Genomic DNA, 19908 nt, shown 5'->3' with positions numbered 1-19908 from the left:
TCTGGGGCCTGCAGGTGGGTGAGGGCTTCTGCATGACCTCCCCGCTTTCATCTGGGCACCTCCAGGCACCGGGGAAACAGCAGGCAATTAACCCTTGCAGCAGGATGGAGAGCTGGTAGGCCCTCATTTCCTTTAGCTCTACAGAGGGGAGGCGGGCCGGTAGCTCCCACTGCTTAAAAACCCCGCCCCGCCTCCGGCCCTGCTCCCCTCTCTCAGCTGGGTTCTCTGGCGGTGCCTGCCCTCTGTTTGGAAAGTCTGGGGAGAGAAGGATGGAGGGGACGCATGCTCCTGCCCTACGAAGAGGGGGTGATCGTCGTGCTTGCCAGCCGGCGTCCCCCTGCCAGCAGTGACTCACCCCCACCCGGTCCCGCGGGCCCCGGGCTCTCGCCCAACGAGGATGCTGCTGTCGAGGGACAGAATTTGTCCGAGACAGGAGGCGAGGGAGTGGGGGCCGCGGGCCGGCCCCCCGCCCAGGCTCCCTCCTGTAGGAGCAGCGCCCGGCTGGGCATCACTGAGGCTGGAGACACCCCCTCTGTTCAAACTCATACGCCCATGTCGGGGTGTCCCTCGGAATGGCCATGTGCATGGGGTGGCCCTGCTTTCTGTGCCGGACGATCCTGCTGGCCCCGGGCCGGAGCGCCCTTCTGAGCCGCTTTTCACCGAGGGCTGACTCCAGCCTCTTGGAGAGGCTGCTCTTCCTGGCTCAGATTTGGGGGGGGCAGGGACTCTTTAGAGACCAGGGGTGAGGTGGAGGAAAGGCCACTGGCCTGGGCGTGGGGCTCCCCAGCACTGCCCAGCGACCGCTGCTGGCCCTCCATCCCTGCCGGACCCCAGGGGCACCATCAGACTGTCTCCTCGGCTCTGACGTCCTGTGTTGTATGTCCTCCCTGGGGGGAGAGGAGTCGGCACTGCGGGCCGGTGAAGGGGGAGGACCCGGCCCGCAGATCAATGCAAGCGGAGTCCCAGGACGGGCTCCAGGCGGGGAGCGGGCAGAGGGGTGCTGCCAGGCTTGGAGCTGGGACCGTAGCCCCTGGGCCGTCCTTTGTGAGTGCTCACAGGCACGGCATCGCTCCGAGAAGGGCAGCTCCAGAGGCCAGGCCCAGGGGAAGGCAGTCACCTGTCACTGTCCCCGTTGGTGGACCCTCGTGGGGGAGGGAGGCAGGCAATTGGTCGCAATGTCCAGAGAGACGTGTCCGTCCGTGCAGGGGACTCAGTGTGGCCACTGTGTGGTTGGTGGGTGGGAGCATTGGGCTTTGCCAGCCCTGGACAGTCTGCAGGGGCCCCTCCCAGATGGGCTCGGGAAGGAGTTCCCCCTCCTCTGAGAGAGGACCGAGCCTGGTTTTACATCTTCCTTTGGCTTTAATCCACCTGTCACTTCCGGTGAGCGTCTTTCCCCAAGAAGGAGGCTCCCCTGTGATCTGGCTTTGTTCCCACCTTCCTTCTCACACACGTGTCACAGTAGAGCCGCTGAAACTTTGAGGGAAGATTTGAAGAATCAAGGACAATTGCAAACTTCTTTATTTCGCTCCAGAAGAAAATTAGTGAGTTTTAGTTTTGCCTTTTTTTTTTTTTTTAACTCCTGACAAGAACTAATCTACTGAGCCAACAAGACTTGAAAGCCCTAATTACACTCTAGTTAAAAACAACTAACAGGGGACTTCCCTGGTGGTGCACAGTTAAGAATCCGCCTGCCAATGCAGGGGACACGGGTTCGAGCCCTGGTGCGGGAAGATCCCACATGCCACGGAGCAACTAAGCCCGTGCGCCGCAACTACTGAGCCTGCGCTCTAGAGCCCAAGAGCCACAACTACTGAGCCCACGAGGCGCAAGTACTGAAGCCCACATGCCTAGAGCCCGTGCTCCACAACAAGAGAAGCCACCACAATGAGAAGCCCGCGCACCGCAACAAAGAGTAGCCCCCGCTCGCCGCAACTAGAGAAAGCCCGCGCGCCGCAACTAGAGAAAGCCCGCACGCTGCAACTAGAGAAAGCCTGCGTGCAGCAACGAAGACCCAACGCAGCCAAAAATAAATAAATAAATTTATTTAAAAGAAAACAAAAGCAACTAACAGACGAGACACCAGCGTGAGAGAGGGTGTGTGTGATGAAATGCTGGGGTTTGCAGCACGAGCTCCTTAACCCTCTCCGGGCCTCAGTCTCCTGGTCTGTCATCAGCGGGTGGGACCAGGTGACCACCCAACCTTCTTCCCTAGCAGCAGCCCTGGTCCCCAGGGTCCTGGAGGTCTGGGGACGGAGCCCTGGGGTTCTGGGTTAGCAGGAAGTGCCGGCTTTGCCAGGACCGCCACCTTCACGTTCGGTGGGCTGTCAGTGGAAGCCCAGTCCTCAGAACCCCTTGAATTACGGAGCGGTTTGAACGTATACAAGGTAATCCTGTTTCCACTTCCCAACCTGATCCTTCCACCTTTGTGAGATCCGGACGGGTGAACTGGTTCCTGTTGTTCCGATTTTATTCGCAGGGGAGTCAGGCTATGGAGAAGTGCAGGGACTTGCCTGGGAGGTACCTCACAGGTAGACTGGGCAGAACTGGGTCCAGAGCCCAGTCAGCTCTGCGTGGGGTGTCGGGGGACACGAGGAGAAGGAGGAAGAGTGAGGACCTTGTCTCCTGCCCGGTGGGCGAGCGACAAGTGCTCCAGAGCCGGGAGGGAGGAGGGGCCCTGAAGGAGGCCGCCAAAACAAAGCCCTGGGCAGGTCGTCCAGGGCCTCTTCTGGTTGCAACTGCCTTTTGTCACCAGACTCCGCTGACAAAGGCAGCAGCCTTTCCCGTAGGTGGTTGAGGACCTCACCCCGCCCTAGGGTGGGGCTCAGCCTCCCCCGCCCAGGGCCCCGCCCTGGCATGCCTCCACCAAAGTCTTCCAGCGCAGGAGAGCAAACTTAGCTGAAAAGGAAAATCCAGTGGGGCGGAGGTGGGCGGAGGAGGTGGAGACGCAGCTGAGGAGGGGTGCAGCTTTGGGGGCTCTAGCAGGGGGCACCCCACACACACACCTGCACAAGGGCGTGGCCCGGAGTGGGGGTGAAGACAGCCTCCTGGGTTTGTTCCGAAGCTCTGAGCTAGGCTGGGGAGAAGGGCGAGTGTGACTCCAGCGGGGCTGAAACGACACTAAAAGTCAGAAGCCTTACAGCGCTGGCTCTAGTTGGGGAAACGGAGAGGCTCAGAGAGGTGAGGTGACTGCCCAAGGCTGCACAGCCACTCAGGGTAGAACCAGGACTAGAACCCGACCTCTGGGGCCCCTGCCCTGTGCTCCTGGTCACACTGTCACAGGAGGGGACCTTGGCCACTGCAGGCAACAGAGTTTCATCTGATCTCTGCTGTCAGAGGTTTTACAAAATCATCACACCGACTATTATTTACTCATTTTTACTAAACTTCCTTTTAAATTTCAGTGCATTCATTTTGAAAAGAAACTTTATATCAGTAACTTGAGAGAAAAAAAGTATCCTTTGCCATAAAAGAAGGCTTACCATAATTTGGAATCAATAATAGTAAATAGAATGAAAACAAATCATTGTTTAATTCCAAGTGGGTAAAAAGGCTTTTTATCTTTCTGCTCAGAAGGGAGGTTGGCAAATGTTAAAGACACATCCAGGTGGCTCCCCCTCCCCTCACCGGTGACTGCCCTGTGCCCAGCTGAAGGCCTTTTTGAATGGAGCATTTAGATCTTTTCTTTTCTTTTTCTTTTTTTAATATTTATTTATTTAGGCTGCGCCAGGTCTTAGTGGTGGCATGCGGGCTCTTCGTTGTGGCATGTTTTTTGTTTTTTTTCTTAGTTGTGGCATGCAAACTCTTAGGTGCGGCATGCATGTGGGATCTAGTTCCCAGCCAGGGATGGGACCCGGGCCCCCTGCATTGGGAGCGCAGTCTTACTCACTGGACCACCAGGGAAATCCCTTGAATGGAGCATTTAAAGATGAGGTTTCCGGCCAAGGTCTGTGGCCCTCTGTACTAACCCAGGGCCTGCCGGGCACCAAGCCCTGTAGGATCAGTTGCTCCTGGGGAGGGTTGGTAGGAGACCCCAGGCTCTCCCGATCTCCCCGCAGCCCTAAGCAGCTCTGGGAGGCCCACAGAGCTGGGGGAAGGGCGAGGTGCTGTGGGAGGAGGCCTGGAGGGAGCTGGGGGGCTCGGGGCAGGCCCTTCTCCCTCTGACTGCCCCCGAGGCTGGGAGGGAGGTGGCTCAGCTTCTAGAGCCCAAGAAGCTCAGGACGACTCGTCTCAGTGCAGAGACTCCGGGCTCGGCCTCAGTCGGCAGTCTTGACGTGATGTCCTGATTTCTCAGGGCAGCTTGTGTGCACCAGGAACGAGCATGGGTGCAGGGCATGGGGGCCCGTGCTCGCTCCTCCATGCCTTCCCTCTCGAGACCCCCCCGGCCAGCCCTGCTGTGATCACAGGCCGCCTTGCCTGTAGGCGTCTCTCGGGACAGAGGGCCTTCCAGCCAGGCTCTGTGGGCAGTAGAGCCTTATCACGTGTCACACGGCCGGTCAGCTGCACTCTTCTTAAACGTTTCCCACCATCGGCCAAAGAGGAAGAGCCGGCATCTCTTATGTCTGGGGCTCTGGGGAGGGGTTTCTAGGTGAGGGGCCAGCGAGTAGCCCGAGGTGGTAGTGGAGCCTGTCCTGCAGGAGCTCTGGGCCATTTAGACTTCACTCATGTCACCAGAGTCTGGTGGCCAAGTGGCTGGAGGACGAACACCGGGAAGGTCAGAGCCCTGGGTCCTGGTTCAGGGTCTACCCCGTCTTAGCCTCAAGTTCTCCGAGCTTAAGAGGTGCTCTCAGAGAGAATACAGATGCTGCTGCCTGTCCCGGCGCCTCCTCGGCCAGGCGGGGGACGGAGGCCGTGAGGTTCCAGCAAGAGGTTGAATGGGAGGGCTGTTTACAAACTGTGAAGTACCAGGCCTGCTATGGCGTCCTTAGGATAAGCTCAAGGCGCTTCCAAAGACCTACCCGCCTGAGTCCACCCCCAGCCAAGTGCTGTGTGTCCCACACAGGCGGGTGTGCACGTGGAGTGTGTGTGTGCACAGGCGCACAGGCTCGTCCTCCAGTCGGGGCTGTGTCACCAAGCCCTGGAGGGTCCAGCCAGTCGTCCCTTCCTTCCTGTGAAATGTTTGGCTGTCTCCTCAGTGGGAGTGGGTTTTTCACCAAGGAGTCTCCAAGGAGCTCTTTGTTGGCCAAGGAAGAATCTGCTCCTCACGATGTTGCCGTCTTGCAGCGTCTGGCCCTCTTCTTATGGCTGGCACGTGCCTCCTGGCTCAGGGCTCGGGCGGCAGTTCAGGGGCACCCCCGGTCTCCCTGCACAAGGTGGGGTGCCTGGCCCCGTGGGATCTCCCTGACGCTCAGGAAGCTGGCACTCCCTCGAGGTTCCAGGAGCTCTTTCACGTGGGAACCTTGGAGGGGCCCTCACTTTGCCCTCCCCAGGATGAACCATCACGGGGAAGAAGGGGTCGGCCTCTGGGTTCCAAAGTGACCACAGAGCACAGGGCTCCTGGGGGGCAGAAGGACCGTGCCTCGGACACTCCTGAGCCCATGAGAGGGGTGGCCGAGGTGCGGGGATCCTTTGCCTCTTGGGACTGTTGACAGCTGCCTCTGAAAGGCAGACACCTGCCAGGGGGTGCGTCCCAAAGTGAAGCCCAAGGTTTCCACGAAGAAAACCTGAGGTCCTTGTCCCACAAACCCATCCTGGCGGATCAGGAGCTGAGAAAAGCCCACGTCTCAGGTGTGCAGGGGGAGAGGTCCAAGAACAGAGTTTCAGGAAATAGTTTCTCCCACAGATTAGTGATGAAACAGGGAGCAGGATGTGAAGGCAGAGCTGGAGCTGGGAGCTGGATGCTAGAGCTGTGCTGGGTGCTGGAGCTGGGAGTGGGGTCCTAGAGCTGGGTGCTGGAGCTGGGAGCTGGGTGCTGGATAATGGATGCTGGAGCTGGGAGCTGGGAGCTGGAGCTGGGAGCTGGGTGCTGGAGCTGGGTGCTGGAGCTGGGAGTGGGGTCCTAGAGCTGGATGGTGGAGCTGGGAGCTGGATGCTAGAGCTGTGCTGGGTGCTGGAGCTGGGAGCTGGGAGCTGGAGCTGGGAGCTGGGTGCTGGAGGCTGGATCAGCTGGGTGCTGGATGCTGGAGCAGCTGGGTGCTGGAGCTGGGTGCTGGAGCTGGGAGTGGGGTCCTAGAGCTGGATGGTGGAGCTGGGAGCTGGATGCTAGAGCTGTGCTGGGTGCTGGAGCTGGGAGCTGGAGCTGGGAGCTGGGTGCTGGAGGCTGGATCAGCTGAGTGCTGGATGCTGGAGCAGCTGGGTGCTGGAGCTGGGTGCTGGGGCTGGGAGCTGGGAGCTGGAGCTGGGAGCTGGGTGCTGGAGCTGGGAGCTCGGTCCTGGAGCTGGGTGCTGGTTGCTGGAGGTAGGTGCTGGGTGCTGGAGCAGCTGGGTGCTGGATGCTGGGTGCTGGGAGCTGGATGCTGGGTGCTGGGAGCTGGGAGCTGGATGCTGGGTGCTGGAGCTGGGAGCTGGATGCTGGGAGCTGGGTGCTGGTGCTGGGAGCTGGGTGCTGGAGCTGGGTGCTGGAGCTGGGAGCTGGGTGCTGGAGCTGGGAGCTGGAGCTGGGAGCTGGGAGCTGCGTGCTGGATAATGGATGCTGGAGCAGCTGGGAGCTGGAGCTGGGTGCTGGCGCTGGGTGCTGGGTGCTGGAGCTGGCACCGCTGTATTTTCAGACATCACATGTCACGGAGGCCAGCTCTCGGCCAAGTGCTGGGGCACACAAACGCACTTTGTGCCCCCCGTTCCCGCCCCGTCGCCAGTAGCAGCAGGAGCCACGGTGGGCCTGACCCTTGCCCCCGGCCTGAGAGGCAGACTTGGAGCCTGGAGCCCAGGAGGTCAGGTGGCTTCTTTCCCCAGAGTTGTGGCCTCTGTCCCTGGAGAGAGCAGCACCTCCGTGAAAGACCCACAGGCTGCAGTCCGAGCGCCATAGGCTCTTCTCTACTTGGGCTTCATGGTCCAGATACTTCAGAAAACTTTTCTGAATTACCCACAACAGTTCTTACTCCTGCCCTGGTCACTGGGAGTTCAGTCCTGACCCCACAAGGTGATAAGGGACGTGCCATTATTAACCAGCTCTCTGGTGAGATCTACTCGCAGAAGGAACATCAAAACTTTCTTCTTTTTCATATTAAAAACATTCAGGTGATACAAGATGCCCAGCCTCCGGCACTGAATTTCAGTTTCAGATTTCTGCGGTGCCTCCCCTGAGCCTGGGAGCCGGGCCTCCATCAGTGTTGTCCAGTTCGCAAGCCGGGGTCCCCCCGGGTGGGAACTGCTGGTCACTGGGTGCGGGTGACGGACTCTCGGGGGCAGCTCCTCCCGCCCTGAGGGACTGCCTGGCCAGGGTACCCACACAGCCTCCTCCGGGCCCACACGGCAGGGCCTCCAAGCCGAGGGGCCGCTCCGTCTGTCCTCCACGCTCCCCACGAAGCCGCGTGCCAGGGAAGGAGGGGCGGGCCGGCCCAGGGCGGAACCCCTGCTCCTAGCCAGGGAGGGAGCGGTGCCCGGCGGTGGGGTGGGGTGGGGGGCGAGGACCGGCACTCCCCCCAGCCGAGGTCCCACCTTTGGTGACTCAGGCCGGTGGTTTCCACGCTGATGCAAACTGCCAAGCGAGCAGCCGCCCCAGGCCCGGGGGAGCCCCGCACACCCTGGGCCCTAAGTGTCCCCCCGGGAGCCCTTGCTGGGAGGGGACCCGTGCCCTCCAGGCCCCCGGGCCACCACGCAGCGTGGGAAGACGCCCTGCTGCCTGTGACCTGCTGCGGTGCCACCCCGACCGCACTCCCAGGGGGAAGGAGCCTTGCTGTCTGCCTGCTGCCCCGGGGGCCCGGCTGGGTGCTGAGTGGGGTGGCATGTGCAGGGAAATGGCCGATGGGGTCTGTCCCTGAGGCGTCTGTAGTCCGGATCCTTTCTCAGGAGCCCCCTCCCTGGGCCATGAGGGCAAGGACCCTGTGAAGTGGCACACGCGCTGGCTCTCACAGGAGGGCATCGGACGTGACTCTGCTCTGAGCGCGCCTGGGCAGGAGGGTCCGGGCGTGTCCGCCCAGAGCAGGTTTGTCCAGCCCTGCCTGCCTGGCGAAGCTTGGTTTCAGAAAGGGCTCTTTTCATCCGGGCCCACCTGGCGCGCCCCTGGCTGCTGCAGACCGAGGGGCGGTCGCGGGGGGCCGCCCGCACGCAGTGCTTTGAGGCCCCGGGTCCCGGGCTTCTGTTGCTTTACTTTGCCCCGGTGGCCCTGTCGGACCGGCTTCAGGAGGGATGGAAAGAGAGGTTACGCTGAGGGCCCAGGGCGGGGGTGAGGGCACTCAGTGGGGGGCAAAATTCCCCTTTCCCACGAGGGAAGGGGAGAGGGAGAGAAAATGGGTTACAAGACCAAAGTCACTAGCAGAGCAGGGCGGGGCTCCGGGAGGCTCCCTGGATGGTTCCAGGTGCTGAAATGTGTCTCTCCGGACACACTGCCCAGGCGCCCCTGAGGCTGCCCGGCCCAGCCTGCTCTCTGGCCGAGGGGTCGGCTGTGCTCTCGGGAAATCAAGTATCTCGCCTCTGGCATGTTGTGGTCCCATGGGCCATCCCCCCCGAGGCCAGAGTTTCCCAAGGAAGCATGAGATGACCAGACCGCGGGGTGCGCGCGTGTGTGTGTGACCTTTGTAGCCACAGCAGAGGACGCTGCCAGCAGATCACTGTCTGAGCGTGGGAGCGGGCCCCGGCCTGGCCAGCGCCATCCCGTGCTGCCTCGCTTCCTGGTCTGGTCCGGCGGTTACTCAGAATCCACAGGCAGCGTTTGGAAGCGCGTGGGGTGTTCTCACGGGTCAGCGTGGCTGTGAGGTGTTACTGGTACTTAGGGCCTGGGGGCCAGGGCACCAGACATCCCACGATGCTTGCAGCATCCTCTACAGTGAAGAATTGTCTGGCCTGAAGGCCGACGTCGCCCACGCAAAGAAACACCAGGCTGTTTCATCATAACGCCGTCCATCTGGGCGGACCAGTCTCCTCTGTTTTTCTGAAACCCATGGAGGCTGTTCTGTGGCCATGGGGTGAGAGCAGCCCGGGCCCTGGAAGCCAGCGTGCACCCCTTCCCCAGGCCCTCCTGGCTGCCTGGGTTCCTCCCCCTTCCTGTGCCCACCCGGCAGCTCCTTTGGCAAGACCCAGAGGCAGCCAGCCTGTCCCCAGTCTGAGTGTCAGAGGGACATTGATGTCATGCTCTGTGGTAAGCACTTCTCAAAGATCCGTGCGCCGAATTCTCCCAACGGCCCCGCACACTGGGCACAATGATGCCACTTTACCAGTGAAGAAACCAAGACGCACAAGCCCAAGGCCACCCATCGGGCAGTTGACATGGGCAGAGCTCAACCCAGGCCGTCTGGCTCCTGAGGTCTGTTCTTGGCCCTCGAGTCTCCCTCTGCTGCAGAAGTCCCAGCCCACCGAGCCCACAATCCCCTGTCGTTTCAGGCAGATAGAAGAAAAGGGGCAGAGGGCACAGGCGTCAGCTAGGCCACGGGCCGCCTGCTCTGGGAGGGCTCGTCTGCACCTTGGAGGGGAGCCCAGGCCCCCTGTGCACTAGGAGGGGATGGTGCCCGGCCGAGAGGAGCCCTTGCTCACGCTTGTCAAAGTGACAGCAGAGGTCCTAAGGGCGGGAGACTCACCCACGGCTGGCTTGGCCACCGCCAGCCCGCCAGCAGCCCTTGCCACAGGAACCAGGTGGGGTGCACGACGCAGCTGTGGCTGAGAAATGCTGCCCCGCGGGGCCGCTGCCTCCCCCGTACCTGCCCTCCCGCAGCACAGCCGGCACCCCGGCCCCTGTGGGCAGCACCCCCCGACCCCTGGCCAGGGCAGGAGAGCAAGCCCTGAGCTTCGCCAGCAGGACGGCACGTGCGCTGGGTTTGGGCCGGGGAAGCGTGTGGCCTCTCCGGCGTCACAGTCTGGGGTGACGACCAGGAGTGTCATCACTGAGGACCAGGGGGGCCCGGGGGGTCCAGCCTTCCCTCCACGGCACCATGTCATCTTCCTCCCCCAGAGGAGGGTGGGGTGTGGCCGCCAGCCTGAGGCCTGGAGGCCTAGTTGCGTGTTTCTTGTGTGCCGTGCAAGTTGCCCACTGAGGATGGTCAGACGGCGGCCCGCTCCTCTGACCTCTGCCTCTTCTTGTCCCTTTGTGCCTACCCTGCCCCACACACCAGTTCCCTTTGGAGTTGGCTGGCTTGACCCAGTTTGGGGGTGAACGCCTTGCCCGCCTGAGTGCATAGCTGCCCGCGTGGGCGGAGCTGACCAGAGCGCCTTGGCCAAGGTTGACAGTGGGTGTCTTCTGAGCGCTGGGTGTCACTGCTGACGGAAGGTGACCCACAGGCGGTCTCCTGTTCCAAAGGCTTTCCCTGCAGAGAGGGACGGGGCCCAGCCAAGGGCCGGTGGCTAGGTCTGGAGTGGAGGGGAGTTCCCAGATGCCCGGCGACTCCCCTGTGTGTGGGCACTCACACACACATGCACGCACACGCACACACGTGCGCACGCGCGCGCACACATACCTACACACACGCTCACTCACGGGGTGGGGCGGGCAGGCTCCGGGCTGCTGGACTGGCCCCAGCTCACCCTGGCAAAGCTGAGTCTCAGGTCGGCACCTGTGCGGAGGCATTTTCTCAGGCTGCATGTTGATCCTCTAGCCTCGGGACAAGTCAGAGCAGGCAGACCCACCGCCCGTGAGCTCCTGGGAAAGCTCCTCGGACGGCCCTGTGACGGCTTCGCTCCCACCAGGTCTCCGGCTTTGCAGGCTCTTCCCAGGGCGCCTGACTCCCCAGCTGGGCTCACACAGAGCCCTGGGGGCGCCTCATTATTATAAGTTTACTGTTGTCTGCCCGCCTCTCCCCTGCTGCCAGCCCGAGGGCACAGCCTAGGAGGCCGCCCTGCACCCCTGCTGCAGCCCCGCGCCGGCCTCCACGGGTGCAGGAGGCCCAGGGAGCAGGATATTTTCCCCCTCTGGCCTTCGAGGGGTCCCCCTAGAATGCCTCTTGCCGTTTGCTTCTTGGCTTGGCAGACAGGAGGCAAAGATGGGGAGTTTGGCAGAGAAATAACAGTGGAAAGAAGTCCTGGCCAGAGCAGGAGAAATTTCCCTGCGCGGAGTACAGGCGGCCAAGGCGGTCAGGAGCTGCTGGTGTCTGGGAAGTGCTCGGGGCGGCGGGGCGAGGGCCTGGGGGCTTGCGTTCAAGTGCCACTGTTGCCCTTCCCTCTACAGGAAGGCCCCTCTCCTCCCTGGGCCTTTGACTCCCCTCCTGGACCGGGCCCACTGGGACCGGATCAGTGTCTGTCAAACTTTTCTGGCTACAATGCACAGTATGAAGTACATTTTACATGACAGCCCAGCCCTTTCTACCTGCACTGCATGCACTCTGATATTTTTAATTCCGGTATATATTATTCAATCCCATTTAAAAAGAATGATGGTCACAGTCTGCTAAATTGATTTCATAATCCATAACGCGTCACAGCCTGCAGTTTGAAAAGTAGTCTGAGATGCTGGCCACGGTTCCCTCCACACCAAACACCCCGGGCTTCTCTGAGCCTCATCGCGGGGGCAGCGGGGGGCTGGATCCCGGGTCGGGACCCTCGGCTGAGCCCCTCTCCCCTTCTCTGGCCAGATCTACAATGGGACCCTTAAGCGGGAGGCAGACAACAGGCGCTTCAGCTCCTACAGCCAGATGGAGACCTGGGGCCGGCAGTACCCCCGCAGCAGCTGCGTTCCCCCCTGCGCCGGCAGCGACATCTGCTTCATGCAGAAGATGAAGGCCAGCCGCAGCGAGCCCGACCTCTACTGCGACCCCCGCGGCACCCTGCGCAAGGGCACGCTGGGCAGCAAGGGCTTCAAGACTGCCCAGAACCGCTACAGCATCTATAGCACCTGCAGCGGCCAGAAGGGGGCCAAGAAGTACCCGGTGCGCCCGCCCTCCTGCACCTCCAAGCAGGACCCCGTGTACGTCCAGCCCATCACCTGCACCAAGGACCAGTCCTTCAGCCACTCAAGGGCCAGCTCCAAGTGAGTGTCACTCGGCGGGGCGGGGGGGCATGCGGGGCACGGGAGACAGACCGTTAGCCCGGGAAGTTCTCAGCGTGGAGACACTGAGCAAACCTGTCGAGTGTGTGAGTTTTCAAGGGTCACAGGTACTGAACAAGGGGAGGAGAATCAGAAGCTAGCTGGGCCAGCAGTTCTCAGAGTGTGCTTCTCTGGCCAGTAGCCTCAGCGTCACCGGGGAACTTGTGAGAAACACTCCTGTCAAGCCCTCCCAGACCTCCAGCTCAGAAACCCTGGGAGGGGCCCGCGGTGTGTGCGTTACCAGCCTGCGGGAGACGAGACCCTGCCAGGGTTTGAGAATCCCTGGGCTCGGGCGTGTAAACCTCTCCCCACGTTCTGAAAGAGCAAAGGAGTGTGCCCTGGGGTCAGCAATGGGAAAGAGCCGGGTCCGTCTTACAGGGCAAAAGTCATAAAAACTGGTAAGATCTAGTGCCAGGGGTGGGAATGCAGGAGATGAAGCGGGAGTCCTTTAGAGAGCCCTGGGCACAGGGTGGCTTGGGGACGGCCACGGTGTCTCGAGGGTCTTGAGACCTGCCCTCCAGGGCTCAGAGCCCCATGAACATTGGAGCTGTCCTCTGTCACCACTGAGTGGTCCTTTATTCATGTATTTGACATTCACTGAGCATGTGCGGTCTGTGGTCAGAGCGGGGAGACAGCCATGAAGAGAACGGCAGCCCAGGGCCGTCCTGCGGCTGCAGGAGTAACCCCCTGCCGTGGAGCCCACGAGCCTTGCAATCTTCATCTCTAACCCTCAGAGCCCTTCCAGGCTAGAACCTGAGGAGAAACAGGCACGGAGACATTAGGGAGCTCGCCCAAGACCACACAGCCGAGGCCACTCCCTGTGCCCTCCCCTACTCACCGTGCTGTCCCGCCCATAAGCAGAGCCGTTATAAAGCCGGCCCTCTCCTGGCTACTCAGAGGCCGTAAGGGGTATTGAGGATGCTCGCAGGAGGACTCAGAAGCCTCTGTCCCATGGAGACTGACCAGGGCAGCGCCTGGCCCTGGCTCATCACCCCAAACCGGAGGCCCCAAGAGGACAGGGCCAGGTGAGCCATGGAGGGCGTGAGTGACAGGCCACTTGGAGGTGACGTTCGACTGGCAGATTCTGGGCGACAGTCTCTCAGTGAGGCTGGGGGAGACTGGGGAGCTCCGCCCCGTGGGTGATGTTTCCAGAAGTGGAGTCGGGCACCTACTCTGGAAAGGCACGAGGCTGGTACACATGAGGAGTGTTTCTCCCTCTAGAAACGCTGGGAAGATTTCCAGGGGGGAAGGGCTGGGTGCCAAGAAGGAGCTGTCCCCGCTGTCTTGTGGGACCCAGGACACGGGCAGCCGGGGAGGCAGCCTGTAGTCGGCACCCCGGGAGCTGGTGTGGGTCCTGGAAGAGAGGTTTCCTTTCCCTGGGAAGGCAGTGGGTCTTCAGTGGGTCACGGGGGTGGTGAGGGGAAGGGACAGAGGCACCCCTGAGCCCTGATCAGGGCGCAGTGCAGAGAGCAGTCTTGCTGGAGCAGACCCACATTAGGGCTAGAGAGTGTACAGGACACAGCAGAGCCAGACTGTTGGGTTAGAACATGATTGTTCTCGTTCTGTGGCTCAGAAAAGCTGATTTTCAGCCATTTGGTGTGGTTCGACCTAACACATGCCCTTGGATGTCAGTTTAAGCAGTTTGAACTTGAACATGCAGTCTGAGAAGCTGCTGACGGGGACAACACAGTGAACAGTGTTAAGACTGCTCGTCTGGGGAAAGGGTGTAACATTTCAGCTGGGCATGCTTGGAGAAGACACCAGCTGCGGGGCCCTCCCTGTAGTCCCAGTGAGGGTGACCATGGTCAGAGGGAAGGCAGTGGCCGTGAGGATGGAAGAAGGAGTAGGTGTGAGAATTTTTGTGTTAGGAGAATTAGCTAGACTTAGAAATGAAGGGAGGAGAGAGAGATGGATGCATGGGTGGGTGGGTGGCTGGGTGAATGGATGGATGGATGAATGGATGAAGAGAAGATGGGTGGATGATGGAGGGATGGAGGGATGGGTAGATGCATAGATAAATGGGTAATGGATGGATGGAGAGAAGATGGATCAATGGATAGATGGATGGATAAATGGATGTGTGGATGGAGGGAAGATGGGTGGATGATGGATGGAGGGAGGGAGGGAGGGAGGGAGGGATGATGGCAGGGCATGGATAGACGGACAGGCCCCCAGCCATTCTCTTCCATTTTCCCAGTACCAGGCACAGACATGAGAGATGGCAGAGTGGGTGGAGAGCTTCCCCTCAGGAATAGAGCAGAGTCTTTTCTCAGGGCAGAGGTAACTTGCCGCTTGGACACGAACATATGACAGGGCCTCGTCCCAGCAAGTGTTCACGGCGGGGTGAGCCTTCCCCCTCCTCTGGAGGAGCTGTCCACAGCGGGGCCCGGGGCTGCCTCATTCTGGCTCTCGACACACAAGGGGGATTCCAAGCCCCTGTAACCCTCGTGCACCCCACGCCGCGCGTCCCCACAGGATCTGCAGCGAGGACGTTGAGTGCAGCGGGCTGACCATCCCCAAGGCCGTGCGGTGCCTGACCTCCCCGGACAAGAAGTGCCAGGCCATCGGGGCCTATTACATCCAGCATACCTGCTTCCAGGATGAGTCTGCCAAGCAGCAGGCGAGTGGCCTGGGCGGGGCCTGGGCGGGGCAGCCTGACCCTGCATGGGAGCTGGTGGGGGCGTTTGCCCGATGGCTCCTTCTACCCCAGCCCAGCTGCCCGCGGCCCGGGAGTGGGCCTGGCACTGCCCGAGATCAGAACGGGCATCGTAACCCTCTGCGGGAGCAGAGCCCCTGGTGGACGGGACACCACTCGGCCGTGTTTCCTCTGTTGGCTGTGGAAGAGACCCTTGGTGACGGCCACGGGTTCCAAAGAGACCCCTCCTCAGATTCCACTAAGGAGGGACATCTCCCTCCACTTCAGCTTCCTCCCCCTACCCCCTCTCTCTGTTTCTGTCTCTCTGTCTCTGTCTCTCTCTGTTTCTGTCTCTCTTTCTCTGTCTCTGTCTCTATGTTTCTCTCTGCCTGTGTCTCTCTATGTCTGTTTCTGTCTCTTTGTGTCTCTCTCTGTCCCTGTCTCTGTCTGTCTCTGTTTCTCTCTGTCTCTGTCTCTCTCTGTTTCTGTCTCTCTGTCTCTGTCTCTCTCTGTTTCTTTCTCTCTCTCTTTCTCTGCTTCTGTCTCTCTGTCTCTGTCTGTCTCTGTTTCTCTGTTTCTGTCTCTCTGTTTCGGTCTCTCTGTCTCTGTCTCTCTCTGTTTCTTTCTCTCTCTTTTTCTCTGTTTCTGTTTCTCTGTCTCTGTCTCTCTCTGTCTCTGTCTCTGTCCCTCCGTGGTACCATTGTCTCTCACCAGGCTTCTGTGGTGGAGAACAGGGCTGTCTGTGCCTCTAAGCGTGGCTGGCAGGGAGGACTCTTCAAGTCCTCCGCTGTCAGCCCAAGGGTGCAGTCCCGTGAATGCATTTCCTAGAGTGGGCAGGGTCCGTCTGCATCCAGTTCCTGCTGTATTGAGGAGGCGTTTGCAGGGTGGTCTCCCCGCCTTAGGGTTCTGAAGTGTGTTTCTATGCGTGTTCCCGTCTGGTCCTCACACCAGGCTCCCGAGGAGGGGCTCAGGGAGTTCTGGCTGGGGTGCGAGAGAGCTGGCGGCGAAGTCCTGCCTTGGCTCCGCGTCTGGCCGGTCACTGTCACTCTGCGCTGCCTGTTTATTTCGGCCGCCCTGGGTGTTTCGGTCGGGCTGAAGCTGCTGCAGGTGGAGGATCGTCAGCCCAGCCTCACCACCCTGCCCGGCGCTGGGCGCCCTGTCCCGCAGGTGTACCAGCTGGGCGGCATCTGCAAGCTGGTGGACCTTCTCCGCAGCTCCAACCAGAACGTGCAGCAGGCCGCGGCTGGGGCCCTGCGCAACCTGGTGTTCCGCAGCACCACGAACAAGCTGGAGACTCAGAGGCAGAGCGGCATCCACGAGGCCGTCACCCTCCTGAGGAGTACCAGCTGCACGGAGATCCAGAAGCAGCTGACCGGTGGGGAGCCCGGCCACAGAGCGGGGCGGCTGGGAGGCGCTGGGGTGGCCACAGCCCAGGACAGGGTGGGGCGTGGGCGGCCTCAGGCTGACACCCCAGGAGTCCCATGGGACCGGTGCTGGCCAGTTGGTCGTGTCCAGCTGGTGACCCTGGGTATTGTGTCCCTCCATCCATCTGTCCATGTCCATCCGTCCGTCCATCCACCATCTATGTGTGAGGGATAGAGGGAAGGAGTGGAGGGTTGGTGTCCAGGCAGGACCCGTACTCAGCAGACCCTGGGATTTGCAGGTGAAGGGGAGCGAGCGGGTCAACAGGTCGTCAGCGCCTGTATCCAGGGCTTGTACCAGCAAGCACTCAGGGTGGGCACACAGGGCACAGAAGTGACTGAGGAGACCTGGAGTGGGATGGGGAAGACGGCGCCACATACGCAGCAAGTGAGAGTCTCTGGGCTGACCTTTGGGTGGAAAGCAGAGACCGTGAGAAGATGCTGAGTGCTAGCATTGGTATCAGAAAACACTGCTGAGTCGCACGTGTTTTGATCAGCTTCCCTGTGTGTAACTTTGACCTGCACGGAGAACTCCAGACGCTCTGCCCTCGAGAGCCTGCCATCTAGTTGAGACGTGGGCAGGGGGGCTCACGGGATGCTCGCATGACAGAGGCCCGTCCGGGAGGTGGTGTCCAGCCGGGGGTGGCACTGGGTCCCTGGTCTTCCTGACCCTGGTGGTCCCCACCCCCAGGACTGCTCTGGAACCTGTCCTCCACCGACGAGCTAAAGAAGGAGCTGATCTCGGAAGCCCTGCCCGTCCTGGCTGACCGGGTCATCATCCCGTTCTCCGGCTGGTGCGATGGCAACAGCAACGTGCCCCAGAAAGCCGTGGACCCTGAGGTCTTCTTCAATGCCACCGGCTGCCTGAGGTGAGGGCGGGGAGCTCAGCCCGGCTCAGCCCAGGCTCAGCGGGGCAGGGGACTGGCACCAGCCTGGCCTCCCAGACGTGGCTGCATCCCAGCTTCCCTGGGCCTGGTGGAGGCTCAGGACCCCACCACCTCTGCTGAGGGGGTCTTCCTGAGGGATCTGAGTGGAAATGCTTGGATCCGAATAGCTAAACTGGCACAGCTGTTTCCCCTTCTTCCACACCACAAAATATGCCTTCCTTGTGCTGTCTTGAAGAGCTTTTTTCGACACAGGTCTGCGGGTGGGCTCCCGGCTGGGGTGCGAGCAGCATCTGCCACATTCCTCGGCGTGAAGACGGCGCTGCTCTGCCCAGAGTTCCCTGAGTTCTGCCCCAGGGTTCCCTGAGTTCTGCCCCAGGGTGTGGCAAAGGCCCTGGAGGCTGCTTCCGGGGGGGTGGGCGGCATGGAGGTGGAACTGTGGAGCAGATCCCCCCTAAGGGTCACACGTCTTCCCCAACTCCTGGGAGCCCCAGAACAGGGGTACAGTTGGCTTGGGCTCCTCCCTCCCCGCCTCTGGCGGCAGCCTCTGGGGAGCAGACAGGCTAGGCAGAGGCGGAGCCAGGGTAATCGAGGACTTTGTGGGGTGGTAGCAGTCACACCCCACCTGCACCAGGCGGAAGGGCCCAGACGGCCCGGGTGGGAGTGAGCCCGCTGCTGGAGGCAGAGCACAGCTTCCGCGGGGAGGGGCGTCCAGTCCCCTGGCCGGCAAGCGCCGCGAGGGCAGGGTGCGTGCCTGGGCTGCCAGCGGCACGGAGCCCTGGGCACATCAAAGTTACGGGCCTGGGGACCAGGTGGGCAGGAAGGGCGAAAAGAGCCGGGTTCCAGCGAGACCCCTTCCCAGCCCCAGCCAGGACTGAGCAGGATTCGCTGAACGATTTCTCTTTCCTTCCTTGGCCCTCATTTCTGTCTCCCACCCGTTCCTTTCCTCTTCTCCCCTCCTCCCCTCCCACCTGTGCCCCCCTCTCCCCACCCGCCCCATGTCCTCCGCCAGGAACCTGAGCTCCGCAGACACGGGGCGCCAGGCCATGCGCAACTACACGGGTCTCATTGACTCCCTCATGGCCTACATCCAGAAATGTGTGGCAGCCGGCCGCTGTGACGACAAGGTGAGCGTCGCCCCAGGGGGCACCCCTGAACCTAGACTCCTCTCTGTCTCCAATCAGTGAGGGTGGCCTGGGACTCCAGGTCCTGGTACTTTTCTCTCCCAGATTCCACAGGGCAGGTCTGTGCTCCTGGGAGCCTTTAAGGCGTGGCCTGGTGGCCGGGAGGGACGCAGAGCCCGGCCAGCAGAGGGAACGCGCAGATGGCGAGCGGCCCGACCCTTCCTTGGCGGGTGGCGCCCAAGCAGTGGCTGCAGGGGCAGGTCCTCTCCCGCACTTAGAGGCTCTGCGGCTGTGACACTTCCCTCATCTCTGTTCCTCAGTCCACGTCGTATCTACCTCGGGGGTTGTTTTAGAGACTCAGTTAATAAGCAAAACACGCAGGGAGCTCCCGGCTCAGGGCGAGCTCTCTGTGAGCGTCCGCTGCTGCCCCCAAAGGCCCTGGTAGAGCCACCCTCCCACCCCCCAGGGCTCTGGACACCTGCCCAGACAGACAGAAAGGGGAAATCGGGGCAGGAAGGTATACTGGAGGCTGAGGTCCTTCCGCACAGCAGGACGGAGACTGGCGAGCAGTCCCCAGGGGGCTGGCCGGGCATCACGGCCCCTGGGTCCTGCACACGGTTTCCCTGGGGAGGGATTTGGCCTCCTACTCCCTCCCCTGGAAGGGACGGCCGGCTTCAGGAGACAGCCTGTCGCTTGACTGCTCAGGGTGGCCCCAGCAGCACCGTGATCTTCCGCTGTGGATGGAACACCGCCTCCACCTGGGTGACCCCGGGCCCCGGAAGTCAGGGGCTCCCAAACCCCAGCAGGGCCAGACATTAAGAGGGCAGATCTGCTGCCTCACCCCCGAGCCGGGAGGGTTTACGGAAGGAAAGCGGCAAAGATCTTGGACCGTGGCGGCGACTGTGCCTGCCCAGGGCAGCCCGAGGGGCCCGCCCTCTCGTTGGAGGGGTTGTGGCAGCAGGGACTGAGCCAGGCGTTCGGGGGCTAAGCAGAGGCTCAGCGCCGTCTCTGCTCGGCCCCTAGTCTGTGGAGAACTGCATGTGCACCCTGCACAACCTCTGCTACCGCCTGGACACCGAGGTGCCCACCCGCTACCGCCAGCTGGAGCACAACGCCCGCAATGCCTACACCGAGAAGTCCTCCACCGGCTGCTTCAGCAGCAAGAACGGCAGGATGATGGTGAGCGTGTGCGTCTGTCCGTGCGTCTGTCCGTCTGCTCCCGCTGAGTCCCCCGGATCCCACTGCCTCGTGCACCCCGCCCCTCTGCCCTGCTGGAGCCTAAGGCCAGTCCCGGGGGATGGACCCCTGCCCGACCTTGGCATCTTACGACACTGGGGGGGTGTGTGCTCGGGATGTAGGAGCTGCTCAGACCCCCGGAGATCAAAAGCTCCAGGCCCCTGTCTGCAGGCTTGTGTCTCTTGCTGTGTGACCAGTAAAGTCTCCCCCTCTTCATCTCACCCCTGAAGACTGGGGGGCATCCCGGTTCCCACCGCCTCCTGAGCCCCCCAGGTCTCCCCAGAAGCAGAGGGATGCTGCGGAGGGAGGGTGGCTGCCATCACTGTGCCGGCAGCGGGAGCCAGGCCCTGGACCACCCTTGTTGGCCCCGGGAGGGTCAAGTTCAGGCTGTGACTCTGGGAGGGGTGGAGGCGTCAGGGTGTGAGACCCACAGCAGCCTCGTAGCTGGGTGGGGGCAGAGCTGGCCTGGGGCACCGATGATGCTCTGTGCCCCGTGGAAACGGCA

At 61.6% G+C, this 19908-nt stretch overlaps 1 protein-coding gene across 1 annotated transcript in view; it reads left to right on the top strand.

Annotated features, from left to right (window-relative positions):
• PKP1 (plakophilin 1) overlaps nt 1-19908 on the top strand; it is a 43470-nt gene that overhangs the window by 14580 nt on the left and 8982 nt on the right. Inside the window, exons 3-8 of the mRNA XM_033846374.2 lie at nt 11652-12046; nt 14579-14723; nt 15906-16113; nt 16851-17028; nt 18056-18170; nt 19191-19346. Of these exons, the coding sequence (XP_033702265.1) occupies nt 11652-12046; nt 14579-14723; nt 15906-16113; nt 16851-17028; nt 18056-18170; nt 19191-19346 (1197 nt within the window). The remainder of the gene's footprint in view (nt 1-11651; nt 12047-14578; nt 14724-15905; nt 16114-16850; nt 17029-18055; nt 18171-19190; nt 19347-19908) is intronic.

Source organism: Tursiops truncatus, chromosome 1, assembly GCF_011762595.2.
Source record: "Tursiops truncatus isolate mTurTru1 chromosome 1, mTurTru1.mat.Y, whole genome shotgun sequence".
Classification (NCBI taxonomy): Eukaryota; Metazoa; Chordata; class Mammalia; order Artiodactyla; family Delphinidae; genus Tursiops; species Tursiops truncatus.
The sequence above is the reverse complement of the archived record's forward strand: the minus strand, read 5'-3'. Positions and strand labels throughout refer to the sequence as shown.